This window comes from Psammomys obesus, unplaced genomic scaffold, assembly GCF_907164565.1.
Source record: "Psammomys obesus unplaced genomic scaffold, mPsaObe1.curated_primary_1811, whole genome shotgun sequence".
Taxonomy (NCBI): Eukaryota; Metazoa; Chordata; class Mammalia; order Rodentia; family Muridae; genus Psammomys; species Psammomys obesus.
The window spans coordinates 9,126,132-9,143,482 of NW_026596073.1; the positions used below are offsets into that span (position 1 = coordinate 9,126,132).

Genomic DNA, 17,351 nt, shown 5'->3' on the forward strand with positions numbered 1-17,351 from the left:
AAGAAAGAAAGAAAGAAAGAAAGAAAGAAAGAAAGAAAGAAAGAAAGAAAGAAAGAAAGAAAGAAAGAAAGAAAGAAAAACTAGAAAAGGAAAACATTAAGTAATGAACTGAGGTCCCAGAGAAGCAAGACAAGAATTCAGGAACAGATATATTTGATGATAAAACCCCATCTGTAGTCATCCTACTACACTAGTTTCCATACAGACTTTCCTATCTCTATATCTTTTCCTGATAATATTTCCCCAACCAAGTACAGCATGCCTGCAGTATTTGCTTCCCTAGGACCAAATCATCATGCAGGGTCTTACTAACTCCACTCTTCTCCACGAAATATGTCCCTACACTGCAATTGTCAGCAATTTCTCTGTCTTGTAATGGTTATGGGATTGTTTTGCCCCTACTGGACAATTAATGAATACTAGTAATACTAATTCATAATTAGGGAATGTGTTGTTTTCCTCATATGCAGTCCCTGACTATCCTCCTGAATTATGTTTCGAGATTAAGGCTGAAATCAAAGTGTATGCAGGATTGCAGCAGGTAATATACAACTGTGAAATGGACTGAGTACTAAGGAATAAGGCTACTCTGGAGTATGTGGCAATGAGAAGTAAATGAGCTGGTCACCACTAACTTCAGCCCATTGACTTTCTTCACAGCATAAATCACCACTTTACATGTTACATGTGTGAATGGTTATTGATTCTAATTACAAGATCCCTAGAAACAACATTTTTTTTTCTGTTTGTAGCTGTATCACCTCACAATAGTCAATAAATGTATGTTGCAGGAAAAAAATAATAGAGAAATAAATACTACAGAATATGGATGTGAGTCAAGTGATCCAAGATTCTTTAGGGGAGGAGCATGGGGGAGAAGAGGGAAGGAGGGTGGGATTGGGAGGAGATGAGGGAGGGGGCCTCATCTTTTGACTCTTCAAGAGAAGCAAGAAATTATTTTATGGGCCATCTCTCAATTTGTAAATATTAATAGATATTTAGAAAAATAGGAAAACAGTTTTAGGAATGGATAAAGACAATACATTTGCAGATTAAGATTAAGTATCTAATTTGTATTTGCATCCTGTGTTCCAGGGAGATCTTAGACTCTTCCTCTCGAGTTATTTCGAACAGCGTTTTTTAAAGTTTAGACAGTTTGCAAAGCAGATGATGATGGTGATGAGGGTGGCCCTAGCACTCACACCTAGGGAACAGTGAGATCCAGCTCCTTATTATTAATATTCTACTCCAGTTCCTTCTTCAGCCACAGCTTCTCATCTGAAATGACCACCTGGACCTCACATGACCATTCCAGAGCCAAGACTCTAAAGCTAAATCTCTTCTCCTTCCAGCTTCTAAGGGCTGAGAAATGTCATTCCCATGTGCCCCAGTAATAAAGGGGAAAGTCAGTGAGAAGAAAATAGATTGGATTTCAAAGGGGTGACAGAAAAAGAGTGGAGTTTCAAACTATATTTCCACAGTTGATAAACAAGGGCTCCCAATGGCAATTCTGTTTTCCTTTTTACTGATTTTGGTATTTTTAGATTATACAGTCTGAATTTTTCTTTCAGATGACCTTTCAATGTTCTCTGTTACTGTGTTTTATCTTTTCTACATTAAAATTATTAAGTATAAATGTTAAAATATTTCTTGAATACTTAGAGATTCTTAAAAATAAAAAAGGCACATTTTAAAAACTAGAGTGGTTTTACAAACTGTTCTTAGCAGCAAGGATAGTTATGTAGGGCTGAGGATACTTTTGAGGTCCTTTAAAGAAAATATACTATGCAGAAGCATTTCTAGTGTACTTTATGGTAGCTGAGCCATTGTGAGTCAATCATCAACTTTAGAAGACACAAAAGGAAATGAGATGTCTTCATGTTCCCTTTCTCTGTATGGTCCAATGAGTACAGCCTTGAAATGTCCATAGAAAAAAATCAACAAGCATCAGAGGAATTCAACATTTCAAATTATTATAAGCCCCAAAGAGTAAAATGCCTGCTAGCCCTCTACACTCAGCATTTAGGGTATTATTTTAATGATTATACAGATGAATTCACTATGTAGTTTTTCAATAATGGCATTAATTTTGTATGCAAGCAGATTTTATTTTTTTAAGCAGGCTTCACAGTGATTTAAATTAAACGTAACAGTGAGCAAAAAAATCTTTAGCCAAAGCTACTTTTTCAAAATTCAGGTTTTGAATAGTGCTATGAATCCCTACAGATTAAAAACATAACTTTCTATTCACCTATTCTGCTATGCTCAAGGAAAATAGAATATGGAGCAATGTGGTGGGGAAGATGACAAGATAAATTCTCTCAAAGGCATGTAGGTAAAGTGGTAAAAGAGATTCCCTGGACACAGGAAAGAAAACCTAAACCATGGGGACAGACCAAGAGATCTGACTTGTGGCTTACCCTGGGAAGGTTACTTAACGTATTTAAACCCCAACTACTCGTGTGGAAAAAAGAGAACCAGAATGCTTTTATAATTAATATGGGATTTTAAATAAATGTATAGTTACTGTGATAGACATTGAAATTAGGAAGAAATTACTCATTCAGCATACTACTGCTCAGTAGAAAGATACCTAGACCACATGGATGTTACTGAAGGGGGCTGCCAAGGACAAGCGCCTGCAGACAATGCCTGCAGTACCTCACTCTACCAAAGTAGAGTAAATGAGAGAATTATACAATGCAGGATAATATAAAGTCTCTTGAATTTTAAAGTGTACTAAGTATTGTAAGTGAATATGAACATATGCAGTGTGGTGGTTTGAATGAAAATGGCTCCTAGAGGCTCATAGACTGGCTCTGTAAGGAGGTGTGGTCTTGTTGAGTAGGTGTGGCCTTGCTGGAGGAAGTGTGTCACTGGGGGTGGACTTTGAAGTTTCAAATGCTCAAGCCAGGCCCCATGTCAGTACCTGCTTCCTCCTAATCCAGATGTAGAACTCTTGGCTCCTTCTCCAGCACCATGTTGGCCTGAGTGCTACCATGCTTCACACTAAAACAGTTCACACTAAAACTCTAAGCCAGCCCCGATTAAATGTTTTCTTTATTACGATTTGCCATGCATGGCCTCCCTCTACGGCGATGGAAATGCTAACTAAGACATATATTAAATGTATAATAATATGCATGGAAAGGACAAATACCAAGTTGAGGGGTGGGTTCCTAGTGGAGAGTGCAATACGGTGAGATCAGAGAAAGAAGTCTCACTAACTCTTCCCTTTATTACTGGTGAATAGCTTCACCGCTATTCAATATGGTTTTCATTCTCCTCAGATCTGGCTAATAGGTATGTAGAGTTCACTGTATCATTTTCTATACATTTGAAAAAAATATATAATAGAAAAATCCAATAGGAATCAAGAAATTGTCCTGGAAAGGAAAGAACTGCTTTAGGCATACCCAAGCCTGGGGTGAAGACGAGGAAAAACAGAGCACATGAGAGCAGGGGATGATGATGGATAAAGAAATAAAAAATAGATCGCAGTGGGGGCAACAGCTCCTATCTGACTTCGAAATAAGTTAATAACATTTAACTTCCAAAACCTGCAGACTTCGGACTTATCAGATGTGAAGATGCTGCAAGTGGCTCCTATTAGCCTAGAAATCAGGTTTCTTTACAGTGTGTATAGTATCAAAAGCATCATAGGTGGAAAATACTTACTACAACCCCACTCTTGGTGGTAGTTTCTCTGTATGTGAAGTTGCAAATCGCCCAGGCTAAATAATATGTGGACATGAGAGGGGTCTGTGAAAAGTGATCTGTTACCCATCCATCTTCCTCAAACACAGATGTTTCCACTGGCATATTGGATAGAGACAGATAGGTTGCTTGATGTTTGATGCTGATTTTGAAAGTGGCCTTGTAGATTGGCTCATCAAAACATGGGAACGCCTTCCTGGCGTGTATAGGTGAAAACTGAGTGACACCAAGGAATCTGGAAAAAAAAAAGAAAGAAAGAAGGAGAAAATGACATTCCAATTACATGCGATGCTTCAATTAAAATAATGGCCCTATTGCATACCTCAGATAGCATGTTTTGATAAATCTGAAAATACACATTTTACTAAACCATGCCTTCATTCCTGAGTAACATAAAAGTACAGTTCATATATAATATACTGACCCCAAAATAAAAGTTCTTCAGGGAAGTTTTTGTCTCGATTAATGTAAACTCTCTGAACCCAGAGCAGTCCTTGTTGGATGAAACACTACACTCTACAGAGAAACAACTCACAGGCACATTGGCAAACATTGAGAAATAATGGCTCTTTTATTGTGTATATCACATTCCTCCCTGAAGCCTAGGGCATCCAACATATAGAGATAATGAAACTGAAATCTAAACACTGTCCTCAAATGGCTGGGAACCCTCATGGACCTTCACTGGGAAATATCTATACCCTCGCATGAAATCACACAATCTACCTATGCTAACTAAAATAAATGATTGTGAAATCTATTAAATCTTGGTCTGAATTCTGGCTCCAAAAATCTCTTTTAGCCACACTTACTTTGATAATGCTAAACCTTCTCCCAAATAAGAAATACTCAAGTCTAAGTCCACAAATATTATAAAGCTCCCACAGGGATAAAAGGGGTGTAAAGCTCCCATCGGGGTAAACAGCTGCAGCAGGCAGGCGAGGAGCAACCACCGCTGATTCACAAGGCCTTCATCCTTTCTTAGCACCGTAATTTACATTTACACCTCACAGTGCAGAGAGTGACCCATTTTAGAAAAAAAAAAAAAAAAGGCTCACCTTACACATGGCTTCAGTGTTTTTGTTAACTGGTTGTGTGTTTTGTCTTGTTTTTGAGTTTACATTACCCACATTACTATAGTGTGATAGAACTTGAGGTACGTGATATGGGGAGGCCATATTTATACAACTTTTATTATGGAATATTATTGGGATGTTCTGTTTTATTGCTAGTTGTTAATCTTGGTATTTCTAAATTAGAAATTATATTTAATCATAGATATATGCACATTGGAACAAATAGGGTATACGTAGTGCTAGGGTATAGCCATTACTTCAGGCATTCACTGAGGATCTTAGAATCTGTTCCCCATATGTAATAGGAAAGTACTATGATACACACACACACACACATACACACATACATAAAATAAATATATAAAGACTATGCAATGTATAAACTAAATAAGTTCGCATACATCAAATAATACGTTCCCTGATAAGCTGCATTTCACTAAAACTAATTAGAAGAGGATTCTGTTCCCTTTCGTTGCCCACAGTGACAAATGAAGACACTCACGCACTTTAAGGACACTCTTATAATTAAGAAATAATTTATAATAAAAAGCTGAAGTTTTCATCTATAAAATTTGCTATACGGCAAGTCAGCATTAGACCCTGCAAAAGACATTAGTAAATTCTCAAGTTGTTTCTTTCGAAGCCCCTTTCCTCCATGAGTAGTTCACCACCATTCCCCTATCTATCGCTCGGGGCCCATGTGGCCAGTAGTGCATGATACACTGTCATTCAGAACTTAAGCTTGGCTTTACGATTAATTCTCAGCATAAGACACAGGAGGATGTAAGTCACTGGTAAGTCACTGCAAATAGACACGCATTTTGAATCTGATCTGCTACCCAATCTTTATAAGTCGCCATGTGTAACAGATCTTATTGGCTATCTCTGGATAAACCATGAGGTTTAAATATTCACACCATTTTTTAAAGTATGGAGTCTACAACTATTACCATTTATACATTTTTAAGTTTCATTTTTAAAATAAAGCAAAAAGAAGACTTTTTAAAAAATCGATTGTAAGGGGAGGGTTGAGAACATCTTTCAAACAGCACTTGCTCCTATTTTCCAGACCTGGTTAAGTCACTTAACTGCCTGAACTTATTTTTTCATTAGTAAAAAGAAAATAATGTTTTCTTGGCCCTTCTCATGGAACTGCCAAAATGATAAAATGTAATAATATGTGGGAAAGAGGTTCTAGTTATAAATCTTTATACAAACAAAAGATTAAAGATGGAGGAAATATTAGAAACAAATTATCCCACTCCTATATACTTCTAAAATAAAAATGTACACCCAGTAAGGTTTGTCCAAAGACACACTAGAAATTGGCCCAAAACTGGGCCCAGAACACACATGTTCTTGATCCAAATAAAAACTAAATTCATTCTAAAAAGCAATAAAGTTTATTTTTAGCAATAACTAATAAAAATGGTTTAACTCAATCCTAGGTAATAATGAATATTCTGTAAAGATAGATGGGAATCATGGTATGTTTTTGGTTATCTTCTGCTGATAGTAATACAGTTTAGCATAATGAGATGTCAGCACCTTTATGTTAAAATGTGCTCATTCACAGTTTCGTCTTCCCATGACTTTATACCACATAATGCATAAGAATCTTATCTTTCAACTTATTAATTAAAAAAAAAAAACAAAACTACGGGGCTTAGTATTTCTCCTCAGGGATAGTTAGACAATATCATGGAATTGCATATATGAGGACACACATTTCCTTTAAACATCCACATATGTGAACACTTCTGTTTCAATCTTTGAATAAATGGATATATGTTTTATGTGAAGCTTCTCACTGTATTAGACGCTGGAATTATTTTTAGCCATTTGTTCTTAAAGTCTTTGTAATCAAATTGAACGCGTGCACGCGCACACACAGAAACTGAGAGAGAGAACTGACAATAGCAGAAAAACATCTCTGTAAGAGTTTATTATCAAAGACATTATACTTAAAAATGTAGATGTCTTAAAAATAGAAGATGTCTTTGACGTAAGTAAATTAAAGGTAGAAATATATTAGAGGAAAGAACCTAAATACATCTGAGTCCATAAGAAATTAATAAGCCAGATATTTATACATAGGAAACACATTATGCAGACTCTTTTGGCCTTACTTGGTAAATACTGATAGGGATGGTAGCACTTTAAGTCAATGTTGAAAAAAAGCTATCAAGATCATCCAGTGCATTTTTCTGTAATTAATGTTCTTAATGAATTCACACATGCAATTTATATCTATGCAAAGAGGGCTACCATATATTCTGATAATGTCTAAATGAGGAAATACCAATTTCACAGTCTGGCACCTGAGAATGATCGCAATTGAATTTTAATTCGGTATTTAGAAAAATCAAAAGAGGTCTCTTGGTAAAGAGAAGCAGCCAAACTGGGCTGCATTTAAAGTCTTTTCTAAGTTCAAGATCTTAAAACTAGACAATTGGAAATAAAATATTCCCCAAATATGGTGCATTTCCTTTATTTAAAAAAAAAAGCATTAAATTACACTACCACTAAATAGTTGTTGCAAGTTCTTCAATGTATTTGCTCCTCTCAATCAATTCTGTTTTGAGTGATCAAAGTTTGGAAGAAAATATAAATATATATGCTTTTTTTCCTAAAAGGAGTGCAAACCCTAGCAATAAATCTAAACATAAGCCTGAACAGTTATTTCACCAAAAGCTAAGACAAATAAGGAAAACATATGACGAAGTTGTATTTGCTCAGGGGTATTTTTCAGCCTTCATCTTACTGGCATTTTAGGCTGGCTAATCATTCATCATGGGGGATGTGAAGCGGTCTGCCTCGACGCTAGACCAGCAGAATCTTCTGTCCCCGGTTCAGATGACCAAAACTCTCTCTGAACATTTTAACTTTCCTCTGGAGTAAAGGTGCCTCCGAAACTCAAAGGCTTTCTGGACAAGGAAGCTTAAGACTTGTCCTGAGAATGTGGATGGTGGTTTGAAGATCAGAGGTGAATGGAGCGTGAGCACACTATAATGAACACAGAAAAGCCCTTTTAGAAAGAGTTTGGACACACATGCAGAGCTGCTACCCTGAGACTGTTTTGCAGGCTCTGGCCCTGTCCAGGCCCAGTGTCTACTCTCACTGCCTCACACTGATAACTCTCTTCTCTAACAGACAGGACCAGTCTCAGGCCGACGCCCCCAACAGAGAGCAGTCCCTGTAGGACTTTAGGAGCATAATTTCATCTCCACTGCATACGTTTCATGATCATCTTCAGTTGGGGAAAAGTAGATTTCTTCCTAGTTTTCTGTCACTTAAAACTTCAAAGAGGCTTTTAGAAAAAGTGGTTTAGAGAAGAAAATCACGATTTTGGTGCCTGAGTTAATTTGAGGTGAGTTTGAGGTATTGGCAGGATGCTAAGTATGAGAAAGAGAGGAAATTAACATATGGAAACACTTTGAAAAAACAGCATGAATAGGAGACATACATACACATCATACACATACATACATACACAAACATGCACTCACACAAAAACAGCAAAAAGAAAAACAAAACAGAATGTAGCAGGGACAAGTGTTTTATTGTCTGTTTTCCTCTTCCTCTCTTCTTTTTAAAAGATGTCATTTTTATCTTTCAATGAATGTGCTTATTAGCATAAAAAATTCCACTCCCCAAAGTGATATTCTGAAAGTGTCATTCCAAGAATGTCACTTTAGCATAACTAGAAAAAATTGTGAGCAACATGCATGTATTTTAATTCTCTTCTATCCACAACAAATTATTTGATTTTTTTTTTCCAACAATTTGTCTATCTGACATTTTGGTTGAGCTAAGAGGGAAGGCTCAACTCTCTGCATTGCCTCCGAAGGGCACAAAGAATTGATTTCTTCTTATTTCTGCGGAAGTTCACCAGGCACGTTACTTGTGTCAAGTCATTATGATAACATTTAGCAGAAGTAATCCATTAACGCTGGCTGATATTGCCAACAAATTACGGTATGTGATACAAAACAGTCTCTGCTCCATTATTTTCAGTTTGCCTTTTCCATAAAGGCAAAATATGCAGAGAAGGTAACCATTTGCATAACACTTAGTGTGAAGACTGATTCATGACTTTTCAATTGGAATCCAACAAAATCAAGAGAACCCCTCCACATGGCAGGATGCGTTTACAGGGTTGTCATTTGGGCCTCCTGTGTGCACACCACAAATACCATGCAGTGAAAGAAACGTTTTGTAAACTTAATCCTATAGCAACTGCTACTGGTGTTGCACTGTCACAGAAGTTCAAGGTCAGACACAAAAGCCACCAATCCAAATCAGTTACAATGCTGCTGATTTCAGGGACTAGTCTCTTACACAGTCAGTCCTAGGAGTGACATACACCCTTTTAGAGTCCACCAAGTTACAAGGTCATGGAAGTGACACATGTACCATTTCAAGTTTTAGGTTGTTAATCAAAATGCAAATTGTTACCCAATGACAAAACATTTTAAGCCAAAATGGGTCTTTGTTTAGACTGTGTGTTTTTATGTACTTCAGTGAGTCATTAAACCTCTGCCACTTCAGAGGAGAAGCACTCCTCCTGAATATTCAATGCTCTGAGCAAGCGTGCAGTCTATTTTTTAAATAACCATTTTAGTAAACTAAAAACATAATGCAATAATGCCAGCAATATGTATGTGGGAAGTGGTGCATATGTGAATAATCGTGTTATAAAAACAGAGCATAATACTGGTAATTGCTTTCCCATTTATGTAGTGCTAAATACTCTTATCAAACGTGAGTACTTGGTATTGGATCAGCATTGATAAAGAGTACTATAATGCACTAAAATTACTTTCCCAGGTCATGCCATAGGTTCTTATAAGAATAAATAAAGTTAGTGTCTGAGATTCATTTGTTTTAGATTGGAAACAGGCAGAGCATTATGTGAGTAACATAAAGCACTGCTACTGTCAAAACCCACATGAAGTCTTGGGAGCAATATGTAAGCCTAAGACCCAGTCCTTCCATACTTAACATTTGTCTGCTTGCTATAATGGCATCGTACTGAGCCTTCTGTGCTTGGTGGCTGCTGGCGGGCTGCCTTGCCATAATAAAAGTGTTTTGCTTTTCTTCTGTTAAACAATCTTTTTGCCCCCTCGGTCCTCTCTAGGTCACAAGATTTTATCTCATCCTGGGTTTCTGAAGCCATGAAATGCTACAGCCTTTCTTGTCACGCTCTTCTTTCATGATGGCAAGGCTTTGCTTCTTCCTCCCCTTGCCTCCTTGAACTCTGCTTGGGCAGCAAATCAAACAGCAAACAGAGGAAGGAACACTGTGACCATTCCTTTACTATGAACTTTTTCCCAATGTCCAAAAGATGGAAAAACCCCAAAGCAGACCATCAGTCCTGTACCACTTTGTACCAGCCTGCAGAGCTGAGTGCCAATCATGAAAATGGTTCAATAATGTTTAATACCCACAGACATTCTTACAAACTGTCAGAGATGATTCTCAGTGTTGGTACAGTTGTCACAACTCTATAAATCAGTTTCATTGTCCCTGTTTTTCAGAGGAGGACCTCAAAAAAGAAACAATGGAAAACAAGCCAAGGTCACAGAAGTATTCAATAGCAGAGTTAGGACAGCATCAAGTAGGCAGTTTGGGAAGTCCCTGATTGAGAAGAATAACCACACTAAACATACATACATACATACATACATACATACATACAAACATACATATTCTCTCTTCCCAGCAGAACAGTCAAAAAGAACAATAATATAATAATAATGTAAAGAAAACATAACTAATGGTACTTTTTAACTTCCTCTGACTGATGTCTATTTACTCAATTTTCATAATTAAAGGTCTAGACTATTACAGTAAAACATTATCCTGGACGTAAGTGTACACAAGGAGGACTCACTCACAGCCTTCCTGCACACTGATAACAGGGCTCCATAAGTCAAAACTTTCCAAGCAACCAAAGGCCAAGAGGTGGAGAGGGCAGGAAGCTTGGCCCCTGCATCCCACCCAAACCCTTACTACATCCTACATGGCTGTCATCATCATCCATCTGTGCCTGTTCATGAATCTTCTAAGACTGTCTGGGGAAGCAGAACAGGCATTGCTGCTGATCTGGAAACATTAAAGAACATATAAGAAACTAAGAGAATAAGGATGATGTGATGGTGGTAATGAGGATAGCAGTAATGGTTATGTTGACAGAAATGAATAAGGGTGATTGTTGCTGGTGTTGGTATGAGCATAAAGACAAGGAGGAATGGTTTGGTTTACAGAGTGTGGCACATTTAATTTTTAAAAGTGAATAGTTGTGGCCACAGAGGAAGACAATGCAGCCAGTTGTGATGAGACCTGATAGATAAGGTCAGATGGAAGGGGAGGAAGACCCCTCCCCTATCAGTGGACTTGGGGAGGGGCATGGAAGGAGAAGAGGGAGAGAGGGTAGCAGTGTGAGGGGATGAGGGAAGGGGCCACATCTGGAATAGAAAGTGAATAAACTATAATTAATAAAAAATAAATTTAAAAAAAATGAATAGTTGTTTCTTCTTGTTTTTGTATTATCATACTTGCAGTGGTGACTCCTGTTCTTGTAGTCATATTGACCAATCTCAGTAAAGCTAGACCACTGTCTATAAAATTGCCTCAAGCTTATCCACAAATATGATGTAGCAAAAATTAGTTTAAAGAAACAAGACATTGTATAAACCAAGTAAGCCCTGGGAAAGTCAACAGCAAATCTGTTTTTGCTTGCGAGAGATCCCAAACAGATAGGTTCTGTTCCAAGTTGCACGAAATACTTAAAAACACACCTCAGCTAACTTAACTATTTCAAAGGAACCAAGTACTTACTCTCTCACCATTCAAGGTAATCAAATTAGATGGTAATGCAGAAAATAAATAAATGAATGAAGATAAAATACAAAAGACAAAGACTAGCTGTGAGAATTTTTCTACCAGAACGAATCATTACTTAAGGACCAGAACTTCTGTTGTTGTTGTTTTGCCTTATGGAGAGCACTCTGAGCTACGACCACAATCCAGTTAGTACTCAGTTAATGTGTGTCTGACAGGAAAACACAGAGCCAAATCTAACAAGGTATCATATACAAATGGATTCTTAGCTAATAATTAAATAAATAAATGTTTTAATGTTTTCTGGAGTTTTCAGTTTACAGCCTTCTAGAGAGGGAGAAAAGATCATGTATGCTCCCACTTATGTGAAACTAACTAATGAGAATTGGAGGAATGAGGCTTCTTCAACATCAAAACAATGTACTCAGTTTCTAGCACCTATTAATATCATAATTGGTATTAATTAAAAAGCCTATAAAGCATTATACTGTGTCCAATAAAACCACAAAGGAGTATACACCTACCAAGAAAGGAAATTCATCATATTCCACACATTTTGGCAAAAGAATGGCACCCAATTCCCTTTGAGAATGACAAGAATTATATTTTCATTTTTTCAGAGATCACGGCTTCTCTCTAAACAATCCTTTATAGGAAAAGAACGTCTATTTTTATTCTGTCTTCTGTCACTTTGCATATTATAGACCCAATCAAAGTTTGTCAAAGAAAAATAGTCTCCTTTTCAAGAGTGAATAAAATGTTCGTTTACTTTGGGTAAATTTCCGCCTTCAATCCGACCATCTGGATCTAAATTAAGGTACCCTACTTTGAACATGGGTGTGCAACACCATCTGGCTCCCCAAAAGCGGCAATTACTTCAGGTAAATGAGCATTTTGCCTAATTCTAAGCAAGTGTATTCTCCTATAAGAGACGATGGCATAAATACACACCCCTTTTATCTGCCTGCTGCACATCTTCTTGGAAAAAAAAAAGTAAGTCTGTGTTCTGACTAAAGGTGGTGATTTATTATATGTGTGTAAACATCTTAATTTTAGGATAACTTGCTACTTCCAGTATTCAACAAGTGACAAGCTTTCTCTTAGCCAACTGAATAACTAAGAATGGAAGATTTGCCTGTGACTAAGGAATCTTAGGATTCACTGAGATGTTTGCCTACGGTGTGGGGAAATACAGTTTTCCCTGTAGGACAGACTCAGGCAGTCTCCAACATGTAGTGGAGGATAAAAGCTTCCAGGGGTCAAAGGAATTCAGCATACCACCTCCTGCCAACATTCATCGTTACTTTCTAGGTTGGTGCACACCTAGAAACCCATCACCCAGTACTGTAAGGCAAGAAGCTCAAGAGCTGCAATCCAGTCTTTCCTTTGTCATGAGACTCTTTCTCAAGCAAACAAATATAAAGGAAATGTCTTCTCTAGGGTCTCTGAGAAATGAGACAAAAAATAAGGACTATCACTTAGGAAGGTGCTACTGTTTACAACGGGACAAATCAAAGCAAAGGAAAAGCTGTGCTATGGCTCTTTCAAGTTTGTCAAGTTACTCACTGAGACTACTGCTGACAGATTAAACATTTGTTCTCACTACAAAAATCACCCTGTAATTAAATTGGCAGAAATGATGATTAACGAAATATCAAGATACGTAATCATTAATCAAATGAAGATTTTGAATTTGCATCTGTGTCCTTTTAGAAAGTGAGTTCTTGAGTGCCAACTTTACGTTGAATTTTTAGGACAAAATCATTATCAATAAAAGGCCAGCCTTGGCTGAGTCCCTGTTATTGGTCTCCTTTACAGGAACAACAAAAGTGAATGTATGGAGTGTGAGTACACTTATGAGATTACTGGCATACTTATAAAATTAATAATTAAAAAATGTTATTTTGCCTTATCCACTCCAGGATGGAAGACAAAAACTTTATCTAAGATTGTATTTTGAAATACATCCGTCCTGGGATTTCCTAAATATTGAATCTTGCATTTCTGTTGGAAAGCACAAGCACATCAGGTTAAACTCCCAGCCAAAGTATTTACATCTCCAGGGAAAACTAAAGGAGAAGGTCTGAATACAAACATGGACTGTGGGTTCAAGAAATCTGTTACAGGGCAAACGGAAACATCTGGTCGTTTTCAGAGTCCTCTTAATTTGAAAGCACTGACCAAAACAAGCTGAGTTCTGCCAAATACATCTTGGCATGTATTAAGGAAAGGAAAAAAAAAAAACAAAAAACAAAAAACAGAATCTGAGAGGGAGTATTTTTCTCACTACAGTAGGATTTATCAGTGATCAACTCCCTCTGTTAACATTTTGATGTGATGAACCTGTTTCCAAGCAGAACATGCAAACCTGCCTCCTGTGCCTGTGCCTTTTTTTTTTTTGTATAATTCATCTAACTTTTGGGCTTAAAAAATATTTTTAATCTGTAATCTGTGTTACATGAAGTGGTGGTGGTGAATGGTTTGAATTATCCATGCCCGGTGTTAGAAAAATGAATAATTTACGTATTAACTCATAGGAAGCTGTCTCTATCACATTGTCACCAACACGTGGAGGGGTTGCCTGGGGTTATGTGAGGTTACTTCACAGCACTCTAGAAATAATAAAACTTTTGTACACTTCCACACTACAATGAAAAGTTCCCAGCCGCTAACACAAGAACTGTTTCTGCCAGCTTCCAAGCTCCATGAGCACTGGTCCAGGGCTGGGCAAACCAAAGTTCAAGCTCTGATGACAGCCTGTTGACCTCAGGTGCCCCGGGCTGCTCTGAGCCCCAGCTTCCTGCTGTTACAGGACTCATGGAGGAAAGAGGAGGCTCCAGGAGGCTCTGCCTCATTACTTACTAATCATCAGCCTACCTATAGGTAATGATTTCATTTATTAGTTCATCTGCTTGTTCCTCTGCCCAATAATCATTTAATTTATCGAAGTTATTTTAAGTGAAATGAAAACAAGACCCAATCATACATCCATTCGACAGCATAGGTGAAAGCTTACTACCCCAGGACACCCCTCTGAACTTCGAAGCACTACAAGGCAGGCTTGGCCTTGGGTGAGGAGCTTTTCAAGGCCATGTTGACTGATTCTATAAGGGAGAGTAGTACTATTCTTATCACTAAGTTAGAATTTAAAGTATGAGCTCTGCCGCTGAATTACCCGCTCCCCACTTTGTGATCTAAGTCATATTATGACTTCCCCGAGCCTCCCTCCGTTTTCCCACCTGTAAGCAGACAGTGCTCACTGCTGCCTGAACCCCATGGGGATCAAGTAGAACTTGGCACCACGGATGTGCCAGCAACAGTGGAAGCAGCGGTAAATCACTGCCAAGAATCGTCAACTTTGACACTTCTCCTCAGACTTTTACCACAGCTGTTAGAACTGTGACGGTCTGGACACAGAACTGTTGGTTCCAAAGTTGGTGTTCTCAAAAACTAAGAAAATGTAACCCAAATCTCACTCTGGCAGAGGGGCTGGAGACTGGCTCTAACTCGCCGCCCCTTCTGGGTGTCTAATTTCTATTGGCAGCAGCTGAAGAACCAAATGGAGCCAGAAGCCCTCCGGAGGGCTGACAGTGCCTTCAAAGTAACCCTCTGGGATTTTGACCATGGCAACTGACGCTCCAGCCCCCAGCCCCCTCCCCATTTTTCAGTGGAACTTCTCTTTGTGCTCGAAATCTCAACTTGCAATTTTGGAAAAACTTTGCAAAGCCAAAGCCTAGGCTTGTTGTGATTCTGCTGGAGGGACAGGGTTAGTTAGCTCTTCATAGACAAGGGGGTGGGCATGTCGAATGGAGGGGGCGTGTCTGCCCTGACCGGATAGCCCGGTTGCGCTGGAACCTGGAAAGTTTGTTGTTGTTTGCTTGCCATTATTTATGACCAGCAACCTTTAGCGGGAAATAGGCGAAAGCCTAGATAACAAGAGGAGCAAGGTCCGAACTACAGGAAGGGCAGCGTTCACGTTTTGGTGCCGCTGAGTTTGTGGGCTTGGCAATAGGGAGAGGCTAGGCACCAGGAAGATCTCTGTAATTCCAGAGGCCCATCCTAGCCCACCTTGGCTTCCTTCCCCCAACCCCGTGTTCCTGGATTTTGGGAGCTAGCTGGGTCCCGGAGGTCGCCTGCGCTCTGCTCAGCAGCGCGAGCCGCCTAGCGGGGTGGGGCAGCGCGGGGCACCGCCTCCCTCCATACCTTCTCTCCCCGTGGATCACGTAGGAGCTGCGGAAGAAGCCCAAAAGCTCGTTCTCTATCAGGGCATTGTAGATAATCTTCAGATTGTAATTCCTCTGCGCGTCTAGGGTTCTGTTCAGCACCACCACCAAAACCTGGGTTTGCGGGTAGAGGAAAAAGCCTGCCACCGGAACAGCCCCGGACGCCCGGTCCTCCGCCACTTGCACCTTCTCCACCGCCACCCGGGAGGCGTGCAGCACCACGTAGCGGGTGGCGTTCCGGCACGCGATCTCCACGTTGACCTCCCCGGAGAAGGTGAAGTTCTCCATGAAGGCGGTGAGCATCAAGTTGTAGTGCAGGGGCTTGAGACGGCCGGATAGGCGCAGCTGCGTCCAGGGCTGCCACGGCTCGGGCTCTTCCTCCGACGGCGGCTGGGCAGACGGGGTCCCCGGCGCGTCCACCTCGCCGGCCTCGCGCTGCGAGGACTCGCCAGCCGCGTGGTGGTTGCGCCGGGCGGATCCAGGGTGGCTGCCGTTGCCGCCGCGCTCAGGAAAGCCCCCGGGGCCACCGTCGGTGCCCGGCACCGGCGCGCTCGCTCCACACTCGTCGAAGCGGAGGCTGAGCAGGACCGCCAGCATGGTGACGGCCAGCAGCGCCACGATGGACACGGCGAAGGCCAGCACGAGCCGCTTGTGCACCGCGATGTGGCGCTCCGTGGTGCGGGGCCGCGCTCCCACCGAGTCAGCCCACGGGTCCGAGAGCCCCCTGCCGCTGGCCCGGAGCGCGGCGGCGTCGTCTTCTCCCATGGTGGTGGCAGCAGAGGGTGAACTGCTCTCCTCGGCCCCCTCCTCCTCCTCCTCCTTCTTCTTCCTCTTCTTTTTCTTCTTCTTCTTTTTCTTCTCCTCCTCCTGCTCCCCCCTCTCGCCGTCTAGGGCCATCACAGCGCCTCCTCCTCTTCCCCCGCCCCCTCCGACACCCCCAGCGGGCGGGCCACCCGGGCCACCTCCAGCACAGTCATCGGGAGGGCGCACGCGGGCAGAGGGCGCGACGCCGCCTGGGACCCCCGGGAGGCCAGCCCGGGTTCTCCTAAGACAGACTCCGGTGGCTAGTGACGACCCCCATCAGCCCCGCCTCTCTCCGGACACCAGCTGCGGATCAGGGGGCGCGGTGGGGGGGGGAGGCAGCCGGCTCCGGGTCGCGCCCAACTTGGGGAGAGCGCTTCGCTCGCCGGGTGCGCGCTACTCGTCGGTCGGGCTGGCCCCGGGCGCCCCGGGCACACGCCGCCCCCGCCCCGGTGCGCCGGCGGCTCGCGCGTCCTCCCCGCCGGCGGCGCCGCACTCTCCCAGGCCGGTGGCGGCGGCTCTCGGTCGGTAGGACGGAGGGCGCCGGGGACAGCCACCGAGCAGAGCAGGCAGGCAAGTTAGGGCTTCGCCCGGCACCCCGCACTCCGGCAGCCTTGGGTCTTCTGGGCGGGATGTGCTCGCAAAGACAGTTGCGGCGGCGGCGGCGGCGGCGGAGGCAGCCCGGAAG

The 17,351-nt window shown here is 41.3% G+C and overlaps 1 protein-coding gene across 1 annotated transcript in view; it reads right to left on the bottom strand.

Annotated features, from left to right (window-relative positions):
- Nucleotides 1-16,858, bottom strand: part of Trhde (thyrotropin releasing hormone degrading enzyme) — a 481,130-nt gene extending 464,272 nt beyond the window's left edge. Inside the window, exons 1-2 of the mRNA XM_055626014.1 lie at nucleotides 15,843-16,858; nucleotides 3,679-3,952 (exon numbers count right to left, since the gene is read on the bottom strand). Coding sequence (XP_055481989.1) covers nucleotides 3,679-3,952; nucleotides 15,843-16,759 — 1,191 coding nt within the window. The 5' untranslated portion in view covers nucleotides 16,760-16,858. The remainder of the gene's footprint in view (nucleotides 1-3,678; nucleotides 3,953-15,842) is intronic.
- Between the last annotated feature and the right edge of the window lie 493 nt (nucleotides 16,859-17,351).